The sequence below is a fragment of the Pomacea canaliculata genome, linkage group LG9 (genome assembly GCF_003073045.1).
Source record: "Pomacea canaliculata isolate SZHN2017 linkage group LG9, ASM307304v1, whole genome shotgun sequence".
Classification (NCBI taxonomy): domain Eukaryota; kingdom Metazoa; phylum Mollusca; class Gastropoda; order Architaenioglossa; family Ampullariidae; genus Pomacea; species Pomacea canaliculata.
The window spans coordinates 17,554,194-17,578,136 of NC_037598.1; the positions used below are offsets into that span (position 1 = coordinate 17,554,194).

Below are 23,943 nucleotides of genomic sequence, written 5' to 3' on the forward strand. Positions count from 1 at the left end.
TTCCCGTGATTTTACAAGAACTAGTCAATTGCAGTGATTTCCAATGTCTCTTCATTTTGGTTGATGCAGTTTCATACACCGTTGTTGATTGACGCACTTTCATACACTATTGTAGACTTCCATAGTAAAACTCGGTGATGAGGACTGAAAAAAAAAAATTGAACAAAAAAAAAAAAAAATTGTGAACTGTACTGAAGAATTAAAAAAAAATTTTTTTTTAAATCAAATGCATTTTCTGGAAATGTCCATCCTAATGGCTACAATTTGGATGTTTTGAAGAACCATTTTCTCCTGAACACCGAGTTTTCCTAAGGCAGGCAATCAATCACAGAAAGTTGAAACTTTGTAGCCATCAGGAAGGAAATTTCCACAAGCTTCAAAGAAACTAAAGACATACACTCGCTACGATTTTCCCGTGATTTTACAAGTGCAGTGATTTCCAATGTCTCTCTATTTTGGTTGATGCAGTTTTATATAAACACCGTTGTTGATTGACACATACACTATTGTAGACTTCCATAGTAAAACTCGGTGAAGAGGACTGAAAAAAAAAATTGACCAAAAAAAACAAACAATATTGAACTGTACTCAAGAATTAAAAAAAAATTTTTTTAAAAATCAAATGCATTTTCTGGAAATTTCCATCCTAATTGCTACAATTTGGATGTTTTGAAGAACCATTTTCTCCTGAACACCGAGTTTTCCTAAGGCAGGCAATCAATCACAGAAAGTTGAAACTTTGTAGCCATCAGGAAGGAAATTTCCACAAGCTTCAAAGAAACTAAAGACATACACTCGCTACGATTTTCCCGTGATTTTACAAGTGCAGTGATTTCCAATGTCTCTCTATTTTGGTTGATGCAGTTTTATATAAACACCGTTGTTGATTGACGCATACACTATTGTAGACTTCCATAGTAAAACTCGGTGAACAGGACTGAAAAAAGAAATTGAACCAAAAAAAAAAAAAAAATTGTGAACTGTACTCAAGAATTAAAAAAAAAATTTTTTAAAAATCAAATGCATTTTCTGGAAATTTCCATCCTAATGGCTACAATTTGGATGTTTTGAGAACCATTTCTCTAAACGACCGGTTTTCCTAGGCAGGGCACTCCAATCACAGAAAGTTGAAACTTTGTAGCCATCAGGAAGGAAATTTCCGCAAGGTTCAAAGAATACACTCGCTACGATTTTCCCGTGATTTTACAAGTGCAGTGATTTCCAATGTCGCTCCATTTTGGTTGATGCAGTTTCATACACCGTTGTTGATTGACGGCACTTCATACACTATTGTAGACTTCCAGTAGTAAAACTCGGTGATGAGGACTGAAAAAAAAAATTGAACAAAAAAAAAAAAAAAATTGTGAACATTACTCAAGAATTAAAAAAAAAATTTTTTTAAATCAAAAGCATTTTCTGGAAATTTCCATCCTAATGGCTACAATTTGGATGTTTTGAAGAACAATTTTCTCCTGAACACCGAGTTTTCCTAGGCAGACACTCAATCACAGAAAGTTGAAACTTTGAATCCATCAGGAAGGAAATTTCCGCAAGGTTCAAAGAAAGTAAAGACATACACTCGCTACGATTTTCCCGTGATTTTACAAGAACTAGTCAATTGCAGTGATTTCCAACGTCTCTCCATTTTGGTTGATGCAGTTTCATACACCGTTGTTGATTGACGCACTTTCATACACTATTGTAGACTTCCATAGTAAAACTCGGTGATCAGGAGAAAAAAAAAAATTGTGAACAGTACTCAAAAATTGAAAAAACTTTTTTAAAAAAATCAAATGCATTTTCTGGAAATTTCCATCCTAATAGCTACAATTTGGATGTTTTGAAGAACCATTTTCTCCTGAACACCGAGTTTTCTGGAGTGGAAAAAAAAAGTGACAAAAAAAATTGATAATGAAATGTATTTCTGATTCTCGACACACGACACTTGCGCAATTGACCATGCACTTTTTATGAAACTCCCCGTCTGAAATGAGCTTGTTGCATTTTTGCATTTTTGCAATATTATATGGTACCATGAAACTAGCCTCTGTTGCACTATCCTGGATGGTTGATTGGTAAATAGTCTTTGTTTCTTGAGCTTTGCAACATACTAGGCGGTACAACACAGTAAGCACACTGCCTTTTCGTTTTACAAAAGAAATAATGGTGTGTCCATTCTTCATTAAACACTCGACATTCCATTTTTACTTGACTTTTTTTTTCAAGGATTCATGCTTCATTCATGTCGAAATTGCCTATTTGATTTAAAAATATATATGTAGTTAGTCTGTAGCTTCAAAGCGATTGCAGGTAGATATTATCTTTGAAGCTGGTAAATTTTCTTCGTAAAGGGTTACAAATTGGGTGTTTATAAAAACCTTTTTCTCCATTCAGGAGAAACTGTATTCAACTGGGTTTAATTAAAACAGTCAAAACTTTACAGAGTGAATCAATCTGCATCAGCCCAATGGAGATTGGAAATCAATGCAGTTTATTAGTTCTTCGAAAATAGGGGAAGGTCGTAATTAAGTATCTTGAAAAGTCGGTTAGGGTTGTCGTAAAGGTATAACTTGAAAACTAGTACTCCAATCTCAAAGTAGGTGTTTGGTGCCTTTATTGCCTCTGTTGACATCAGCAGTGGTACTCCCTGGGTATGATTGTGGTCCTGAGTTGGCCACAGTAAATAATGGTTTCTCCTAATGTCAGTCTGGTCTGGCCATTCCATCGAGTTTCGCATAACTTGAGAACTCTAATGTATTTTCTCATTTTTCTTGCCACATGAGTTGACTTGCCACTTTCGTTGAGCGTTGTGATGTTCCAGGTCCCTATCCTCGTTCTTGGTCGTCAAAAGATGAGTCGGCAGGTGTCTTTCTAAGGCTTTTACCAGCATGCGTCATAAGCTGTCTTGTATCTTTTTTGTGCTGTTCTATGAATTTGTCTTTTTAATTAACAGTTGCTTTAGGAAATTGATATTGTGTGTGTCTGTTTATTTCTTAATTTTCTGTTTTTTAAGACAGCATAAATGTTTTGTAGTCTCCAAGCCAGAAATTTCATTTTTATAAAAATGTAAAGCTGATGCTTAAGATTCAGGATTTTGTAATATATGATGCATATGAGAAGATCAGTAGAGAGCGAGGCAAAGGGTGCAGGAACCACATGGGCCCAACTGAGGAGGTTGCCCAAAACCGGGTTCGCTGGCGAGGTGATGTTGCGGCCCTATGCTCCTCGAGGAGTAGCAAGGAATGATGATGATGCATATGGATATATACAACTTGTTGCTGTCATGGAGATTTGAGTATCAAAATTATGATAAAAATGAATGGAAAGTTTGTGTTCCTGCACTTTGTACTCAAATGACCCATGCGTTCTTCGGCTCTGTGAATTATTCTCAGTAAGTTGGAGAAATTTATAACTGCTTTTGAGGTAGAAATTTTTCAAAGTAATCAAAATCAAAATCACATTAACAAAAAAATCAATACAAGAAATAGCATTTACAAGTTTTTATACAAGCAACATTTCATTTATACAACCAACATAATAATCAGAAACTGTAGTCTGGAACAATGACCTTTCAAAATGCAGTAAAGGTCCAGGGTTATAATAAAATGATTAAAAAATGAAATAAACAGTTCATCAACTCAAAGCAAAAGAGAGGAGCAACTATGCTATTCAAAAGCAAGGATGACATTGTGTGCAATTTCCACTTACCATCAAATTACTAATGTCTATGGAATAAAACATGTAGTATGAAACTAAAATATACTATTAAAGATACTGTTTCTAATACTCTAAGCTTTATATGCTTTTCGTTGTTGTTGTGGCCCTATGCTTCTCTAGGAGTAACGAGTAACGAGGACTAAACCTCAGTGGTAAGGATCTAGAGTTGAAAGAAAATCTAAAGTGCATATCAATTCAGTCACTGAATTTTAGGCCATATATACACACAACTTTGTGCAGCATATTTATAAGTAGGTGTCTTGGCGAAATTTTAGTTGCAAGTTCCATTCTGCTGGCATAGGGCGTGGACCTCTTACTGGTTGAGGACGCTGTCTCCAATCTTGAAAAAAGATAACCAAAGGATTTGGAATCAGTAAGCAACTACATTACTGAGTATTTTGGGAACAAGATCAGTCCAGTTATAATACAAGTTTTGAAAATTATTTTCTTGTGTGCAATTTACATTATAAAACTACCATTTGTCTTTTTTTCAAGTTCTTTTGGCTACATAAATAAACACAAGAAACAGCCAGACTTCCACTCCAGCTGATTACCACTAGCACAGCCTACTTCAAATCAACTGTTGCATGAGTCCCTTGTCGCGTGTTGCATGCTGGCTCAGCCTGTCTTGGTCCTGGGGGAAGGGGGGGGGGGCTGTTGCGTCAATGAAGTTTGCCGTAATTTTGTTTGGTAACGTTTTTTGTTTTTTTTTTTTGATCAGAGGACTCAGAAAAGGACCATCATGGAGTAAGGTTTGACTGTGCGGTGGCTACCGTTGGAGAAACGGGGACTAGTGTGGTGATTACCGTATCATGGAGGAAGGTTTGACTGTGATTACCGTTGGAGTAACGGGGACCAGTGTGGTGATTACCGTCGGAGAGACGGAGACTTGTGTAGTGACTGCCGTTGAAGAAACGGTGGTGGCTGTTACCGTTGAGGAAGCCTGGACTTGGTTGTCACTGCGGTTCTGTTGCGGCAACGGAACTGTCTGGAGTTGTGGGTGGGGTCGGTTGGCGTCCGGTTGTGAGGCGTTTGTTTTCTGTTCGTTTTTTTTTGTGGGGGGGGTATTTTGTTTTCATTAAATATGTATTTGTAGCGTCGTTTTGTGCGCGTGTTGGTCTGTTCGGCGCTAGGAGCGGCTGGATTCGTCGCTACGACAATTGGTAAACTCGACAAACTCGATTCGTTGCGACAATTGGTGGAGATGCGGGGTAGTCACCCACTACCCTAATCCTCGCTCCTCAGTGCTGTCTTGTCCTGTAACTGCATTGTATTGTTTCGTCAATAGGTTGGGAGGGCGCGAGCTGTGTCCGACCCTGTTTGGGGCTAGTCGGGGGCTTGTATAGCTGTGTTTATATAGCCGGGAGCGGCAGGGCGGAATTAACTGTCCACTCACACACTACCAAAGTCGCGTGACGTAATCTTGTGGGTTTAATTTAACAGTGGTTGCTCGTTGGTTACACTAGGCGGGGGAGGGACTTATTCATTGATAGTCAGAATTTTATCGCCCCTGTATGTCGCGGTCGGGATTACCTATATCAGCGCGCACTCGGGCGCGTATAGGGGGGCCCGGTCTGATGGAGAGCGACTCGGATGGCGAGGATCAGCCGGTCGATACCTTTGACCGAGGGCGCGAGACGTTTCCCCCTGAGGTGAGTGTTACAGCTACCTCAGAGGCGGGAGTGATAGATTTGGGGTCTGCTACCGAAAGGTATGTTCAGATAGGCGTGAAGGCAGGCCTGAGCGGTAAGGACCTGCTAGATTTCGTAAGGGAGGAGTGTGAAAGAGATAGGCAGGAAAGGGAAAGGGAAAGGGAAAGAGATAGGCAGGAAAGGGGAAGGGAAAGAGATATGCAGGAGAGGAGAGATGAGCGAAACTATGAGCTAGAGATGGTCAAACTTAGAAGCGAGGGGCAAGCCAACAGAAGGCAGCGGCTGAGTTCGAGAGGTGGAGAGATGCCTTTCTTCGAGGATGATGAAGATTTAGAGGCATACTTATTTACTTCGAGAGGAGTGCCAGAATGCAGGATTGGAGTAAGGATACATGGGCGGCGAGGCTTGGTAATCTACTGAAAGGAAAAGGGAGGGAGGTGTACGTGAACCTCAGCGACGCCAGCGATTATGACAGGCTGAAGAGCGCGTCAGCTTCCAGCTCACAGCAGATACCTACAGGAGGAAGTTCCGATCAGCCAGGAGAGAGAGCACGGAGACGTTCCAGCAGTATGTAGCGCGGACAAGAACATACCTGACAAGGTGGCTGAACCTAGCAGGTAAACCGTCCACATTCGAGGGCTTGCAGGACCTTTTCCTCCTAGAGCAATTGCTCGATAGCCTGTCTGTAGAGATGGCCACGTTCGTCCTCGAGCGCGCTCCTGAGAATGTTGAAGAAGCGGCAACGCTAGCACAGCAATTTACCGAGGCAAGGCACTCAGCTGAGCAGCACGCCGCACCCCAGCACTTAGCTAAGTACCATGTCGTAACCCAGAACAGATGTGGACTGAAGGTCCGAGGGAGGCGGCAGTGCCCACTCGGGCCCTTGGTCAGAGTCGGGGAAGACTGCAATGCTATCATTGCGGCCAAGAGGGTCACATGAGGAAGGACTGTCTACGGGGGAAGGCTACTTTAACGCCGACAACAGAAGAGGCCGTCATACGGACGATCAACATCATCGATGAAGGGAAGCTAGCGTTGTGTACAGAGTGCACCCAAAGTGTGAAGACGTCCAGTTTCAGGAAGGCCGTTCGAGTGAACAACCGCCCGGCCACTGCGCTGCGAGACACGGGGGCAGACATGCTGTACATCCGAAGCGACCTCATCCTGACCCATGCCAATACGCTATGCAAACAAAGGATCGACGAACGCCCCACTGGCGTTCTACTTGGAATCCCCCTATTACCATGGGAAAGCAGAGGCAGCGCTCATCCCCAGGCTTGTGGAGGAAGTGACCGAGCTGGGCGAAGTGCTGCAGGTGCCGGTGTACGAGGAGACGCCAGGCATGTGTGCACTGGTACAGACCAGGACTCATCTGATGGAAGAATGTGGGATGGAGGTGTCAATAAAGAGTGCAGTAGAGTTACTTCATGTGGGGCCAGAAAAGATAGCGCAAATGCAGGAACAGGACGACACTTTGTAACGCGTCCGCCGCCTGGCGAGCGACGGACAGGCGACGTCGCAGCGAGGCACAGGGAGAGTTTTGTTCCTGCGTAAGAAAGGACTGTTGTGGCGAGTCTACATAGAAAAGAAGGGTGCAGAACACAAACGGTTGTCCCCCAGCCTTTAAGGCACGAAGTGCTACGTGTGGCCCACGACACGCCCATGGCGGGACATATGGGGGCAAGGGGAACGCGGGACAGACTGTGGTGTAAGTTTTACTGGCCGGGCATGTGTAAAGATGTCCGGGGCTTTTGTGCGTCTTGCAACACGTGCCAGCGCACAACTCCCAAAAGGAAGACTGAAGAAAAGGACAGATCAGAGAGGTTGGCTATTGAACGTGATCAGATTGGGAAGGGAAGTAGGGAAAAAGAAACAAAGATCTTGAGTTTGACGTGCAACCCTGATGAGCTTCACGTAGAAGGAGATGTAAAACTGCGGTTGGAAGAGAACATGCAGGCTCTGAACGCTCAATATGACCGTGATGTTGCTGGTCGTGAGGAGCTGGATGAGGAGACAATTGCTTAAACAGATACGAGAAAAGGAAGCAGAGCTTCGGGATGAGCGCAAGCAGAGAGCCAACAGTAACTACTCGCAGTGAGTTGCGAGGAGATCTGCGAGGCTTAGAGCAGGAAGTGCAGATGTTGAGCAATACAAGAAGCTGGCAGCTCAGATAGATTACTGACAGCGCGAAGTTGAAAAGGCACGCATTGCACTGGAGGAAATGGCTGTAGCCCTAAAAGATGATGACAAGCGAGTAAAGAACTTGGAAACAGAGCATTCAATGTCGCTGAAGCTTCAAAATCAGAGGCTGGTCATTGAGCGCCAGGACAAAGAAACGCGTGACAAACCTTGGGAGCTGGAGGGGCACAACCGAGCTCCTACTAAGGCTACCATAGCTACCCTTGAGAGTAAGATTGTCAAGCTGGAGGAACAGCTTGACCAAGAAGCAAAAGAACGTGCGTCACAGGTTCATACCAATCGCAAGATGGAAGAAACGCAGCAAAACACGTCAGGGGACGCCATCCCGGTGAGCAGAACATCGAGAGGACTTCTAAAGACGGTCATATCCTACAACAGGATAAGTGACTAGATGGCCAACCCCGAGGGTAATTAGAGTTCATGGGCAGGCTGAGCAGCAGGCATCACGCGTATAGTCTAATGTCGCGGTGCTCCATCTTGGGGGGGGGGGACATTTGTCGCTTGTCGCATGCTGGCTCAGCCTGAGTCTTTGTCCTGGGGGAAGGGGGGGGCTGTTGCGTCAATGAAGTTTGCCGTAATTTTGTTTGGTGACTTTTTTTTTTTTTATCAGAGAGGACTCAGAGAAGGACCATCATGGAGGAAGGTTTGCGGGAACGGAACTGTCTTGTTTTTTGTTTTTTTTGGGGGGGTTGTTTTTTTTTTTTTGTTTTCATTAAATATGTATTTGTAGATCCAACTTACAGTATGCTACGGTAAGTTGATGGTTAATTCCACATTGTTTTGAAGATGTGTCAGTTTTCCAGGACTGGTGGCCACTTAATCATAAATATTGATATACATGTAGTTATATACAACTCAAAACAATGGAAAGGCCAGTTGTATAGTCAATCTGTTTTGTGCCAATAAACTCACTGACAATAACACTGGAGACAATAGGGACAGCATTATCAAAATCCCACTGTTGTCGAGCGTGATCGCTATCTTGATAATCATTGTTATTGTAACTCACTCCTTAGGTATCCATCACCGGCGTCCCCAAAACGGTTTCTATCTGGTAATACGCGGCCATCGCATAGGATGGCAGCCATGGTGTCACAGTACAATTCGCAACCCTGCGCGAATAAATAAGGGAGAAAACACGGGAACCTTTAGGACTTGTTCCTCCAGCGATTACTTCCCTTTAAAGGGTGAAAAGGTCAACCAATCGTGTGTTACCTCGTGTAAATTCCACTGATGTTTCGTTTACTAGGGCGCCATATTACATTCGTTGGGGGGGGGGGGTCACTCGATTTGACGTGGATTTGTACTCAAACAACAGAAAATGATAAGTAAACAGTAAGTAATATTTAAATTCTAATGTATATTCAAATAAAATATGATCTTGGTTGGTACTTTATGCTTGTATATATTATGTAAAAAAAATTTTCTTAATTTCTGTCTTGTGTTACCTTCCGATACGTTTGGAAAAATCTGCCCAATACAGTTTTTAAGAAGCTCTTTTAAACGGCGTATCGCATATATTGTATTTTAACAGTTTAACAGATATAATTTTTTTAAAACACCGGTGAACATTTGCTTTGTAGGCATTCGGTGCTCCGTCGTAAAGCGTCGTCGCGCGGCTCTGTACCTTCTTTGCGTACCGATAATATTATTATTAAATGCATCAATCTGATTTTTGTGTGACAAGAACAATGTTTATTCATTTCAAGTTTATATGCGGTTATCAAAGTGTGATTCCTGGCAGTGTAACTTGTGCTAGCATGATATATCCTGCGCCTGTTTGAACATTTTTTTCAAAATTCCATGATACCTACCTAATTTGCTTTGGATTACCTAATAAGTGACTGTTCATGAAGGATTCAGATGTAAACAGTTTTCACACTGTTTGATCTCGTATTATTAGTTTAAATTTTTTTTCTATCTCTAACAGTTTTTTTTATGATTTTTTGAAATTGGTGAATTTCCGTACTACGGGGGGGGGGGGGTTTCAGCTCCAAAATCGCCCAAGTAAGCAATGAGTTAAACTAATTACAATTATTGAAATAGGCTCATTTTAATAATTTGTTTTTATGTATAAGTAAGCTATTGTGCATTTGTGGTTCAAATGAGTGGCTGCAGCTTTATTCTCAAACTGCTCCAGACCATCCACCTGTTCAGATCCCTTCACTTGGGAAGAAGGGTGTTGACAATAGCAATAGCTGGTTAATTTTTTCTTGGCTACTTTTTCACTCATTAGGCATGCTTCATGCTTCACTTTGCTTTGTTTCTGTTGCTACCTAAAACTATTACTTCAGTCAGAATAGACAACCGTAAAATCAGAACTTCTCTTGAGGGAGAAGGGAGAAAATCCCTGAGATCCAGCTCTGCAAGCAAATGTCACATCCCAGCATTAGATTTAAACCAAGGGCCTCTCATTGCAGTGGTGACTAGACAGTGTTTTAACCACTACACTAGCAGGTATCCATGACCTGCCTTTCATTCATGACCTCTGACCCTTTTGTTGATAACCTGCTTTTGTCATCAGCACTTCCACTTGTTATAGCACATTTATCAGTAGTTACAGGAATATATCAAACTTTCAGTCAATATTAAGTTTAACAGGTCAATCTCCAAGTCAAATAATTTATGCCATTCAGCTCTCCCTGTGTGACTCTTCATATATATGCTAACGTTAAAAAATGGGCTTAGTCACACTTCAAATGCTTGACTTAAGTGTTTACATACCATGTCTATCAAATGCTTTTTCTGAAGTCTGAGCAGACGAAACAGATGCGTATTTTGTATTCAAGTCTGAAACAGATTGCCATTCTTGGGTAGAAAGAAAACAATAAATCTAACCACCCCCTCCAATACCCTCAATTTCAACTCTTAAAGATATTTAAATCTTACTTATGGGAAAGAGCTAAATTTATTGCTCAATAGGAGTAAGGTTACATCATAGCACACTAAGTTTCCCACAGTATGTAGCAACACGTTCTTTCTTTCAACAAAAATATCTCCCAATGGGCTTTCTGTCACTTTATGCTAACCCAAAATTATTAATCAATTCCTGAGAGGAAGTCAAATCACACATCCCAGCATGGCCAGAACAAATAATGTCCCTCAAAGACCCGAGAATCTGATGAACAGGCAGTTAATAAGATGGTCAATAAACACCTTACACTACTGTTTAGCCTCGGAGGCTTTTTGTGCCTCGTGCTAGAACTGGCAATTGCTGGACCTGGCATTGCCAGTTCTTATGCACTTTATTGACACAAAAATAAAGCAAACCATAGCTTACAGGAAAAGGGGAGGGTGACTAAAGCGGCCGATCCTGCTTCACGCCCTCCACAGTGAGAATAATAAATGCAACATTTGTAAAGCACATACTCACACTCATAAGGACTATGCTCTTAGCGCTTAAGAACAAGAACAAAACATGGACAGCATACGAGGGACAGGAAAACAAACAACAAATGAACTATAAAAGAATAAAACAACCATATTAAATGAAGAATAAAATCAAACACAAAGAGGAACCAAGTACAAGAGTTGAGAGTAACATGATATTGTAAAAGGAAAGGTGTGAAAAAGGACTAGCATTATGAGAAAGGTTTTTAGGAGTAATAATAATATGTTGAATTTGTATAGCGCTTTTCCCCCCACCAATAGTAGGCTCAAAGCACATACTGAAAATAAAAACATACAAACATAATAAGAACGGAAAAAAACTTGTAGAATCACTGTAGATAAGTTTTGGTGCCCTCCACTAAAGTTATTAGTCCGATGTTTATTTTTTGGAACAATCCTAGCCTTCTCAAACCTTGCAATATTCAGGAGAATAGGAAAATCCCATCAGGCCTTGCAATGGTCAAAGCTCTCCAGTGTCCGAGGTATCTCACTCAAACAGATGCGCCGACCCATAGAGAAGGAAATGAACTCTTTGGATCACCAAACTTTGCCATCCTCTCCTATGACACGTTCAACTGGAATTCCTCCAGAAACTGAGGATGAAGGTCTGGCCATTGCCATTGCCCCTTAACACCAAGCTGTACAGACCTGTGGATGCTTTACAGATGAGGAAAAACAACGCAACACAAGTATTTGATTAAGCAGCACATCTCATAAGAGAGAAAGAGCCAGATTTTCAGTCAAAATTCTCTTTGGGAACTTCTGTCTTCTTCCCTGGAACAAAAGGAATGGACTGATTGGTTATAGAAATTTGGTGCCTCATCATCCAGTCACAGCATTTAGCCTTCTAAAACATCAGTCCAGCTGCACTTGACGCTTGGCAGCCTTGATTACAAGCAATCATCCTCTCCATTTTTTTTTTAACGAGACAGGCTCTGTGCTGAAATCCACAAGGGCGCTGTAGAGCTGGAAGACCCAGACAGACATGGAGGAGATCAGTCCATAGTGAGGCAGAGGCTCCCATTGGGGAAGGGATGCTCACAACAGGATCTGATGGCGTGGTGTAATTGCCACCCTATTCTCCACTGGGGGAGAAAAGGAATAACAAGAAGAATCCTCTACATTTTTGCATAAAGGGCTACCTGTAAGGTTTTGTGTAATAACTGTCATGACTAAAAAAAAAAAATGGCATTGATTTTGCTTACCGTCAGTAGAATAAAGTCTTGCTGGCACAGCTGGTGCATCCAGCTAGTGGAAAACAAAAGAACAGTAGAACATATGAACATGTTTCTTGAATGAAAAAGTTCAGTGCAATTTTCATAAACAGCTTGTATATCATTTACTGACTGTAATAGGAGGCAACAGTAATAAACTGAAAAATAGCAGACCAATGCTATAGTAATAATTGTAATAATAGAATTTGTAGACTGCATTTCCCGAGAGAACATGTAACAACATACTTAAACTTGCTGCTGACAGAAATGGAGGTCTTTAGTGGATGCCTTATGTACCACCTATGTACAATGAGGACAGTAAGAAATTTTTCCATATTATTACAGTTTTTACAGATTCTTTTATCTAGACCACTGAAGTTTCTAGACCTGACACATGCACCATTTCTTGGTATATCTATTTGAAATAGATGTGTTACATTACAATAAAAGTAAACTAAAATATTTGGAATTCTTTCAGATTTTAAGTCTTGGTGCAGATGAAGTGTATCCATTAGCCTTACTGTTTCCAAGTTACATTTATGCCCTGGAGCTAGTACCCATTTAGTCCTACAGCTTCTGAGGGCTTTAAAGTCTTGATTGGTGTTTAGATGCATTGTCAATGTGCATTTTCTCACACATCGGACACAATCCTCAGACACTCGCTAAAAATTACTCCTGCAACATGCACTTCACAACTCTGGCCACAGCGACACACACTGGCTAACCTGTGCCTGAACACTACAAGCTAGTGGGGGATGGTTGGTTGTGTTTTAAGTTGTGCCAGCAACTAAGGCTATATCATGGCGAAATAAAGTAAACTTATTTTTTAAAGTTTAGGGGCAAGTTCCCCAAGTAATATAACCACAAAATCTTAATCAATAAAAGCAAACACAAGAAGCAAGAATAATGTAAAAAAAAGTGAATAAAGTTTAAAAAAAAGGCCACCCATAAATCTAACCCCAAAACTTTTATAACATCAAAGACTCAAATCTTACGATAGAGCCCTATACTTCTCAAAAATGTGGGGTGGACTTAAACAAGAAAAACAAAGAGTCTGTCGTAAAAAACTACTGGCAGATACTTTGGAGTTCAGAACAAGTAATTAAAACATGTATCTCACTAAAAAAAGACACCAAGGACAAATTGGTGGTGGTTCACCTCGTAATCGGTGCGATTGCGTGGCAAAGGTATGTAGTGTAGTAAACGTAGTCTTGTTAGAACTACCTCATCCTGCCACACAGGACGGGATGGCATGTTTTTATTTTTATTTTAGCCCAGAGTGTTTTAGTCTCATTGCCATAGGGATTAAACATAGGCTGAGTAGATAGATTTCACTAATGAAACTAGAGAGTGTAATTTTCCAGAAGACTGACATGTAGCCTTGGCAGCCTGGTCTGCTTGAACATAACTTGGGATACCAGCATGTCCAGGAACCCACATGAAAACAGTGTCCTTACAGAGATGACTTCTTAGGAGAAAATTTGAAGCCATTTTCTGTCACCCACCTTTAAACATCCTTTACACACAGTTGAAGCTGGCGTTCAAGGCACGGTAGGCATCAGCCTTGAATGCAGAGAGCAAGTCATCTACATATAACGAGGCCTTCAAACCTGAACAGATTTCAAGATTAAATCTATTTTGAAATTGAAAAGAGCTGGTGAAAGAATGCTACCCTGAGGGACACCCATTTCCTGTTCCTGAGGATAGACCCTACTTGAACCTGAAAGAGGCTGTGTGAAAAAAAATTCTCGATGAAGAATGGCATATGAGTGAAGGTCCAACAGAATACCTTGCTTCAGGTAGTGTCGCATGCCTTCTCCAAATAAAAAACACCCCTAACACATGGGGTTTTTTTGTTGACAAATGCATCCCTGACAAAAGTTTCAAAAAATGGTCCAGGGTGCTGTGGCCTTTTCTGTAGCCACACTGGAGGCTGGAGAGAAGACCTTGAGACTCGAGATGCCAGGTGAGCCCTGCATAAACCATGCATTTTAAAGTTTTGCACAGACAACTATTGAGAGAGACAGGATGGTAAAGGTGCCATTAACAAATACTCCCTGCGGTTTATTGATCAGAAACTGAATGACCCATGACACCACCTCGTAGCTTGGTAGAGGGCAACCTCCTACCAAACACCTTTGCTAGCTTTATGTGAGGGTGGTGTCCATCTCCTCTCTCTCACTGCCTTATCTTCCCAAACTTTCTAAGGAGTCAGATACCCATTTCCATCAGATGGGTTGACTGGGAGAAGCTTGCTTTGCTACACAGGTATCAAACTGGCACACCTCTCAGTTGAGATGCCAGCACCCTAACCATTCAGCTATCCACTTCCCCAACAATAGCAAGTAAAAACTTATAAATGCATGTTTCAGTAACTTACATCAATGGGTATTGCCTTTCTGTTTGGAGTAGACTTTGCTTCACCTTCAACAACAAAATAAAACATTTCAAATTAAAAATATAAAAATTACAATATTTTGGAACCACTAAAATGCTGAAAGTAAAAACCCAGATATAACATAAGAAAAGAACACATGCAACAGATTAATAAAAATCACTGCAAGAATTATTTAAACACTAACAGATCAATGAAGCTTATACCCTCAACAAAAATCATTCTGCTTTTACATTTACACATCCATAAACATACAAAGAGTAATAATCTACATCACGCTGCCTAAGGGAGAATGAAATCATGTACAATAGGCAAGATGTCCTTGTGGTTGGTTGTTGTTGTTTAATGTCATGTAAGCAACAATTTCATTGCTAATATCATCTTTTAATGCTGCAACTTGCAACAAACTTTATTCTTACTTTTATTTCTTTTTCCTTGTAACAAGAGCACCTTCCCATTTTCAAATTGCCCACTGGGACAAATAAAGTTCGGGTTTGGCTGTCGTCCATCATTAGTCCAGTCTCCTGGTGTGCTTCATTACCTCCGCCATCTGACGAGTTCTCTGGTTTTAGTTTCGGTAACATGTTTCTTTTTTTTTTAACATGGTGGGGTTGTTAGCCCTACCACAACCTATTTTACCTCCAGGTGAGGTGTCCACCTTAGTCGCCTCTTATGACATGCCTGGCTGGATGGCAGGGACCCTATTCTTACAATGCTTGCTAGGCAAGCATACCCCGGGGTCCCACAGGGGACAATTTTGTATGCTTTTCATTTATCATGTGTAGGATGATTAAGGATTTCCCGTTCGAGGAAATGAGATATTTTCCTCGTGTAGCATTTTTTGTGGCAATGCCGATGTTAGGCTGGTTTGTAGAGAACAAAGATGCCGATGTTGGGCTTCACTGTTTCCACGCCTAAGACCCTGTTTTAAGAGGACGTTGTATTTTCATGTGCCCTGAGTTTAAAATACACAGGATGCTTGTAGAATTTAGTACGGAGAGATATCACATTTTTCAGTGTGGCAACTAGATAAGATGGAGATATAATACAAAAGACAGAATGGAAAATTGAGGAGGGCTTTCACATGTTCTTCTTAACTGAGATTGTGTTTATGTGTCACCACGTATTCTGTTAAATAGCGTGTTGTTGAAGCGAGATCTGTAATATGGGAAATGTTGACGCTGTGAGATGGCATGTGACATTGTGAGATGGCATGTGACACTATGTCTTTACACCTGCAGGGGGAGAAGGAAGGACATGTAATGAATCTTGCATCAGGTGTTGTAGGAAGATTTTTTTTGTGTAACAAGATTCTGTATGATATGTTCTGGGAAATACGCATGAAAGAATATGATGTAAATGTAGGTTGTCACATGTGTGAGAAAAAAAGGGAGCTGATGTGTTATAGTGATGTGTATTTTGGGAAAAATGTATTTAAGTGTTTCTTGATTAATTTTGGCATCATTTGATACAAGTTTTCCTTGTTTTCTTTTCAGGGCAACTTGTGTTCTCTCACAAGGAGTTGGTTTGGCAACTCCTTGCTTTCTGGCTGCCCTGAATACCTTCTTCACAAACTCCAGAAAGTACAGAATTCTGCTGCATGTCTGGTGCTTCGAGCTAAGAAACGGGACTGCGCCACTCCTCTCCTTCATTTACGACACTGGCTTCCCATCCATGCTGTATTTCAATTTCTTTGCTGGCACCTGCCCTGATTATTTCTCCGAGCTGCTTTTCCCTTACGTCCCAGCTACACAACTCTGCTCGTCGTCTGATGATCGTCTCCTTACTCTTCCTGTCACCAAAACAATGACATATGGCCACATGATCTTTAGTTATTGTGCAGTGAAACAATGGAACTCTCCCTTTCCATATCCTCCACCTACCCACTACTGAATCCTTTAAACGTGCACTAAAAACGCACCTCTTCCGTAAACATTACTCCTAACAACCTTTCTCATAATGCTAGTCCTTTTTCACACCCTTCTTTTTTGCAATATAGCCAATGTAGCCCCGCTTTTGTGGAACTCGCTTCCCCTCTCGACCAAGGAGTCTGATAGTATTGCATCTTTCAAGAAAAATCTTAAGACTCACTTGTTTAAACTTATTTGAAGTTATCATTTGACCTGCAGTTTGGTGGCTGCTGGGATCACCGCGCATTGAGCGCATCTTTGTGATGCGGATACTAGCGCGCTATAAAACTACATCATCATCGGTCCAGACAACATAACGAATGAGATGCTACAACACCTTGGCAGCACAGCCCTCACTAAACTACTGGACATTTTCAACCTTAGCTGGAGAGAAGGCCAGGTACCTCAGTGCTGGAAGGAAGCCAGGATGATCCCTGTTCTGAAAAAAGGGAAGAACAAGTCACGAATCTTGAGCTACCGCCCCATCAGCCTGATAAGCTGCGTCTGTAAAACCATAGAGCGCATCATCAATCAGCGCCTGCAGTGGTACCTGGAATCTGAAAGCATCATCATCCAGAGCAAGCAGGCTTCAGAAGATACAGAAGCACCGAAGATCAGACAACGCACCTAGCGCAGGTCATAGAGGATGCTTTCCAAGCCCAGAAGGTCACCCTAGCGGTCTTCATTGATATGCAGAAGGCTTTCGACAAGGTCTGGAAGGATGGACTCTGGTCAAGCTCCAGCGAAGCAACATCAGCGGCAACATGTACCGGTGGATCAAGTCCTACTTGCACAACCGAAGAGCCAGGGTGCTTGTAGACGGACACTGTGGCTGTAAGGTGCTGCTACGACACGAAGTACCACAAGGGGGAGTACTCTCACCGACCTTGTTCATACTCTTCATCAACGACCTGGTACCAGAGCTTCCAAGGGGAGTCCAAGCAGCACTGTATGCAGATGACCTGGTCATATGGTGCTCAGAAGAGTATGCAACAACAGCAACCTATAGGATGCAGTTTGCACTAGACAAAGTGGCAGCCTGGGCAGACAACTGGTGCATTACCATCAACCGTGACAAGACAACAGCCACTCTTTTCTCTCTCTCCACCAAAGCGCAAGCTGGCAGACTAAAGTTGGGAGGCACTCCACTGACACTTGAAGACCAGCAGACGTACCTGGGAGTCACTTTTGACAAAAGATTGACATGGAAGCAACACATCCTAAACGCAGAAGCAAAAGCCAGAAGAAAGCTGAACATCATGAGAAAGCTGGCAGGAACACACTGGGGCGCCAACGAAAAGATCCTGAAGACCGTGTACCAAGGTACTGTAAGACCACACCTTGAGTACGGATCAAGCACCTGGATGACAGCAGCCAAGTCACACCTTCAGACTTTGGACAAGGTGCAGAACCAAGCACTGAGAGTAATAACAGGCGCCATGAGATCTACGCTAATAGACAAGATGGAGCAGATAACAGGCATACCCCCATTAAACAAGAGAAGGGAATGCAAAGCACTCGTGCAGGCCACCAAGTACAGGCACAGTGAAGACCACCTGATGAGTGCCAGACAGAAACAGCTGTCCTCGGGAAGGCTGAAAAGATCCAGCTTTGTGCGAGAGACGCAGGCACTACACAGAAAATACCAAACAAAGCTTCCAGCACAGGTCCAGGTACCGACTCTCTACCTCGATCCTCCTCCTTGGAAAGACAGAACAGGGAACATTACCATCTGCACCACAGTTCCTCACCTCACAACAAAGGATGAGCATAGCGACGTGAGCAAGAGAGCCCTGACGCTAGCCATGCTAGAAGAAAGGTACCCCCAGGAATCATGGATAAGGGCCTACACAGACGGGTCAGCCACAGACGCTATCCAGAGGGGAGGGGCCGGCGGGTACATCCAGTTCCCAAATGGACAGTGGCAGGCAGCAGCAATACCAACTGGCCTCCACTGTACAAACTATAGAGCAGAAGTAGAAGCCCTGGTCCACGCAGCAAACATCATCAGCAGCAGAGCAGACCATGACAGCAGGTCGTCTTCCTGACCGATGCTCTGTCGGTGCTGCAGGCAGTCAACAATAACAAACTGCCAGACCTGGAAGCCGCGCTGCTAAACGCCTCAGAACGGCTCTGCAGTGGATCCCATCACACTGCGGGATAGATGGGAATGAGGAAGCTGACAGGATGGCTAAGTTGGGTGCAGAGGACGAGCAAGAAGACAATGCAGTCAACATGTCAGAGATGAAAACCATCATTAAGTCTCTGTACAGGCCACAGCAACCACTGGACAGTTACCATCAGCTGTCCAGACCGGACCAGGTCGCTATCTTCCGCCTCAGGACCGGGCACAACAGGCTGCTTCACCACCTACACAGGAAGTTGCACCTCGTGCCGTCCCCGAGATGCTCATGTGGAGAGGCAGACCAGACTGTAGAACACATCCTACAGGACTGTAGGAATCTCCGTACCCTGAGGAAAGAGACGTGGCCACAGTCGGAGACCCTGCACAACAAGCTGTACGGGCCAGTGGAGTCTCTACAGACAGTGGAGTCTCTACAGAAGACCACCAATTTCAAATCAAGAGCTGGTCTCCAAGTGTGAAAGAGGCGAACGACAAAAAAAAAAAAAAAAAAAAAAATCATCATCATCATCAATATCATGTTACTCTTAGCTCTTGTTCTCGGTTTTTGGTTCCTCTTTATGTTATCTGTAGTTGATTTTATTCTTCGTTTAGTACGGTTGTTTATTCTTTTACAGCTCATATGTTATTTGCTTGTTGTGCTGTCCCTCGTATGGTGTCCACGTTTCGTTCTTGTTCTTAAGGGCTAAGAGCATGCTCTTTAGGAGTGTGAGTATAGGCTTTACAAAGTTTGCATTTATTATTATTATATAGCTTGCTAGACAACCTGTAAGATTAGGATGGTAATTTGATATGAGTACTGAAAAATGAGAAAGGTATAGGTAGAGCAAAAATTTGTGAGGGATAAATTTTTCCCATAATCTAGTATTGTGGACAACACAAAAAATTTTATTCCGTTTCTTCAATATTTGTGCAAAAAGTACAATTTTGATTACTGCTTGAGTTTGTTATACATGTATACCTTAATTCATGGCACTTTAGGTTAGTAACACCTAGTCTGAATCTGACTAGGCCATTTCTCATCCTTATATGATTTACATTTTACGACTGCTTTTAAAATAACAATAAGGATAAAAACAATAACTACTAGTTACCTCTCACTTTATTCTTGCTTGAAACAATTGATCAATCTTTAAATTCTTTCAAAAAACATTAGCATTTCCTACAATCTGTTGCTCCCATACAAAGCCTAAACCAAATTTGTACAAAACCACCAGGATGCTGTTAACCCAGATGGTCTTGTTGTTTATAAGATTATTATTTAAAATTCTGTAAAACCTTTCTAGGAAGTCTGCTCTCAGGTAGGTGAATTATTCTTTACCATAACTTTAAAGATCTTATATGACAGTTAATAAGGGATACTGCCCATATTCTCCATAAACCATATATTTGGTGTTTTCAAAGACACTCCTAGAAACTTTTCAGGGCAAAGGTATTTAATTTATTTTTATATCAGCACAAAGTCCCCAGATTTCACAACCATATTATCACAGAACAAATTGGATCAGGATATTAAAAAGCTTGAAAATAACGGAAGGAGAACAACTGTCAAGCCATATATTCTATTTCCATATCCAATCATTGCCTGTGCTCTTTCCCTTCCTAAAACCAGCTTGAGATCATTATGTTCAGTCTATAACTCTCCTATTTAAACTGTGGTGTACAGGGAATTTCCTTTTGTCAAAGTAGTAATTAAAGTATGCAGCAAGAATGGTGTTTCTCTTCATTCTTTCTTTGCTGTGCTGCATCAGCTGATAGCATTATGGGCATGGGGCTGACTTCTGCAAATCCCAAGCTTGCTGCTTTCGCTGTACCAAGGCCATGCTGCAGGCAAATACTCTTCAAGTGCCCAGTGTGCAAACTGTGATGGTTCTCATGTCGGTTCTTCTAATGACTGCCCAAAGTGAAGGGATGATTGTGTTTTACACCGTTTTTCCATAGCAACTAAGGCTACATCACGGCAACATTCTTCTTCTTCTTCTTGTTCCTATTTACCCCCAGTGGAGCATAGTGCTGCAACCACACCCCATCATCAGACCCGGTTCTGGGCGTCCCTTTCCAGTTGGTACCATGAACCACGGCAACATAGTGTAAACTTATTTTAAAAAGTTTAGGGGCAAGTTCCCCAAGTCATATATAACCACAAAATCCAAGAATAATGTAAAAAGGAGACTTAAGTTAAAAAAAAAAAAAAGAAAAGAAAAGAAAACAAGGGTCCCAAAAGCCTTGTTTGTTTGTATTTAACGCCATGCCAGCAACTAAGGCTATATCATGGCGACAAAAAGTTATCTTACCTGAAAAAGTTTAGGTACAAAACCCCCCGAGTGATATAATCATTATATCCTTAAAAACCAAAGCAAAAAATAAACAATAATGTAAAAAAGTTAGTGAAGTGTAAAAAGGAGTGTTAAAGCCCCAGAAGGCCACCAACAAACCAAAAACCAAGAGACAACAGCTATCAGGACATAAAATTTCTTAAATCTGATAGCAGAGTCCTATACTCCTTAAAAATGCAAAGACTGCTGACAATGGGACGGACCTAAAAAAATAAAACAAAGAATTTGCTGTTTAAAAAAAAAACTGCTGGCAGATAAAGCTCAGGACAATCAATGAAAATATGTGCTACATTAAAACTTCCTTTACATCAGCAGTTCTCAAACTGTGGGGCGCGCCACCCTGGGGGGGGGCGCAACATGCTTACAAGGGGGGCGCAAAAGGTGGTCATTTTTTTAAAGTTTCTTATACCAGTATTAGTGAAATTAGCTTACACTGCTGGCTAAGGGGGCGCACAGATGTACCTTTGCTCATCAGGGGGGCGTCACAAGTAAAAGGTTGAGAACCGCTGCTTTACACCATTTACAAACTGGCAGTGGTTCACCTTGTAAGAGGTGTCCTTGCGTGGCATAGGTGTGTCCTAACTCTAACTAGTAAGGACCACCTACTCTCGCCTTACAGGATGGCATGAAGGTAAGAAGATAGTCTAGTCGGAAAGACAGGGAAGGATTGCATGTAATTTATTTTGCCCCAGAGTGTCTCAGTGGTGTTGCCATAGGGACTAAACTTAGGTCAAGAAGATAGATTTACAGTCTGATTATACCAGCAAGTGTAATTTGCCAGGAGAATGACATGCAGCCTTGGCAGACTGGTCTGCTCGAACACTGCCTGGGATACTGGTATGGCCAGGAGCCTAAATAAAGACAATGTCCTTGTTATGATGAATGAGTGCTTCATGAATTTTATGAAATTGGAAGAGTTGAAGGATCTGTATGGAGTTACTTTTATGAGCTGGTTGATGAACTTTTTCCATTCTATCAGTGCAGGGCCTCAGAAGCTTTATGATTTGCCCACTGGACAAGAAATTGTCCAGAACGCAGATGTTTAACAGCAGAAAAGTTTGTAGAGATATTTTTGAACCCTTCTGATATTGCGAAAGAGGAGAGGGATGAGAGCAGCTGGCCCAACTCTGCACACTCTACCACAAGAAAACGGGGCCAGGCACCCTCAAAATTCTTTCTCATGCAGGGTCGTAACAGGGATACATCAGGAATATAATCTGGCCTTCCAAGTATGAAAAACAGATTGACTCCAGCTGCAGCCTTCTAGCAAAGCTAGGGCAATACATGACCAGCTGCTTGATTGGTGAGGGCCACACTAACTTCCCACCTAGGAGAAGTCCAAAGAGGTGTACTGGTATGATGGGACACAACTCATCAGGGACTCTAACCTCCAGGATCCCATCCTTCCCTGACATGGGTCACCCTGCGGGGTAAATACAGGGGGCCTAATTGAGGCCACAGAAAAAAATGACATCAAAAGAAAAGCATGATAGGGAAGATAGGAAAAAGATCAGAGCAGACAGAAGATAGAAAGGATAAAAATGTAGTACGACAGGGAAATGTTTGTTTAGAAGAAGAATATAGATGAAAGGGCCAGGTAAGGGAGAAAAAGGAAAAGCATAAGAAAAAGAGGTGGGTCAGCTTAGCAGACATAATGTGAAAATCATCATAAAAGTTACAGCTAAATAGACAATTTTGTAATATGTTAAAGGCTTTTCAGACTTACCTTCACTAGGAGCAAGTGATTCATTTATCTCAAATTCCACAGAAATGAGATTTGTCAAGTCTTGTGCATAAAGTTGATGTTTGCAACACTCAGCAGTGCTCAAAGTAGAATATTCAGATTTCGAAGTTTTACTGAGTGTCTGTGAATTTCTTAAGGTGCCTATGTTTTCAAAACTACTCCATAGGCCAGTACTAGAAAAACCTGCAAGAAAAGTTTAGAATCTGATTTAGTTGTCTTCCAAAAGACCACACAAAATACTTCTTGTCTGTTCTGTTAATATTCAAAATATAACATGATTAAAATAAGATATCCAAAAGTCCAAGGTAATAATACAAAGTATGAGTGAAAATCTATTTGTGAGATACAAGACAATATGTATTGGTTTACCTTTGTGTGTGCATCTCTCTATCAGGCATGAAGGGTGAGGGGTGAGGATGGGTTTTTGTGATGTGACTAGTACACAAACATATCATCAAAGTAATTTCTTTATTAATGTGCTTAATGTCTGCAGCTTTCAGCTGTGATGTTCCTTTGCCTAACTGGCTAGAGGGGCAGCTCATCATCACATTTTGTCTTGCTAGTTAGTCTGCGTCAGGTTTTGTGTGTGTTGGTGATCCATGGATCTGTGAAATTATTGCCTATGTTTCTCAAATGGTTTCTGGCCCTCCTGTGTGGCTTCAAGATGGTGGCAGGTAATTCTCTCACTGTCACCTATAGGCAACAAAACCTGTGAAATGGTACACTACCTGTAGAAAAAAGCCCCTGGAACTACCATCGCAACAAACCTTACACCTGAATTCCAAAGCTTTTTTCTGGATGTTTTGTAAGAAAAGCATTTTTCTCATGGGACAGACATAAACAGAGCACAGATAACATAGCTGAAACTCAAGATGGCGGTAAATGCCTCTTTCAACTCTACAGGGCTTCTGCTTACGCAAAAAATTGCGTACAGTACGCATTAAAAGTTCGGAGGACCCCTTCAATTTTCGTCAATGGGGTCCCAGGGAACCCCTTCAAATTTGGGCGAAGAACAGATACAAAATTGGGTAAGTGTAGTCAGGGCCGCCTCTCCGGGCCCCTTGTACTTGCAATCGTAAATTATTTTCCCAGTATATAATGTAAAGGAGAAGAAGAAGAAAAAAAATCCACTGACCAAGGCCGGGCCCCCTTGACAGCCACGGGCCCGGGTACAGGCCGGGTACACCAGACCCTGTCCCCCCCTCTCGTCAGGCCTGAGTGTAGCGTCTGACATCGTAGACCA

General features: G+C 41.9%; 1 protein-coding gene across 3 annotated transcripts in view; it reads right to left on the reverse strand.

Annotated features, from left to right (window-relative positions):
* Nucleotides 1-3,485: 3,485 nt before the first annotated feature.
* The window catches only part of LOC112571642 (tyrosine-protein phosphatase non-receptor type 12-like), an 88,093-nt gene continuing 67,635 nt past the window's right edge, over nucleotides 3,486-23,943 (reverse strand). For 2 of the 3 annotated variants that reach the window (XM_025250791.1, XM_025250792.1), the window contains 5 exons: nucleotides 22,683-22,883; nucleotides 14,553-14,596; nucleotides 12,164-12,206; nucleotides 10,293-10,358; nucleotides 3,486-4,057 (listed from right to left, as the gene is read on the reverse strand). In XM_025250791.1, coding sequence (XP_025106576.1) covers nucleotides 3,963-4,057; nucleotides 10,293-10,358; nucleotides 12,164-12,206; nucleotides 14,553-14,596; nucleotides 22,683-22,883 — 449 coding nt within the window. In that variant the 3' untranslated portion in view covers nucleotides 3,486-3,962. The remainder of the gene's footprint in view (nucleotides 4,058-10,292; nucleotides 10,359-12,163; nucleotides 12,207-14,552; nucleotides 14,597-22,682; nucleotides 22,884-23,943) is intronic. The other variant, XM_025250794.1, reaches the window with a different exon arrangement.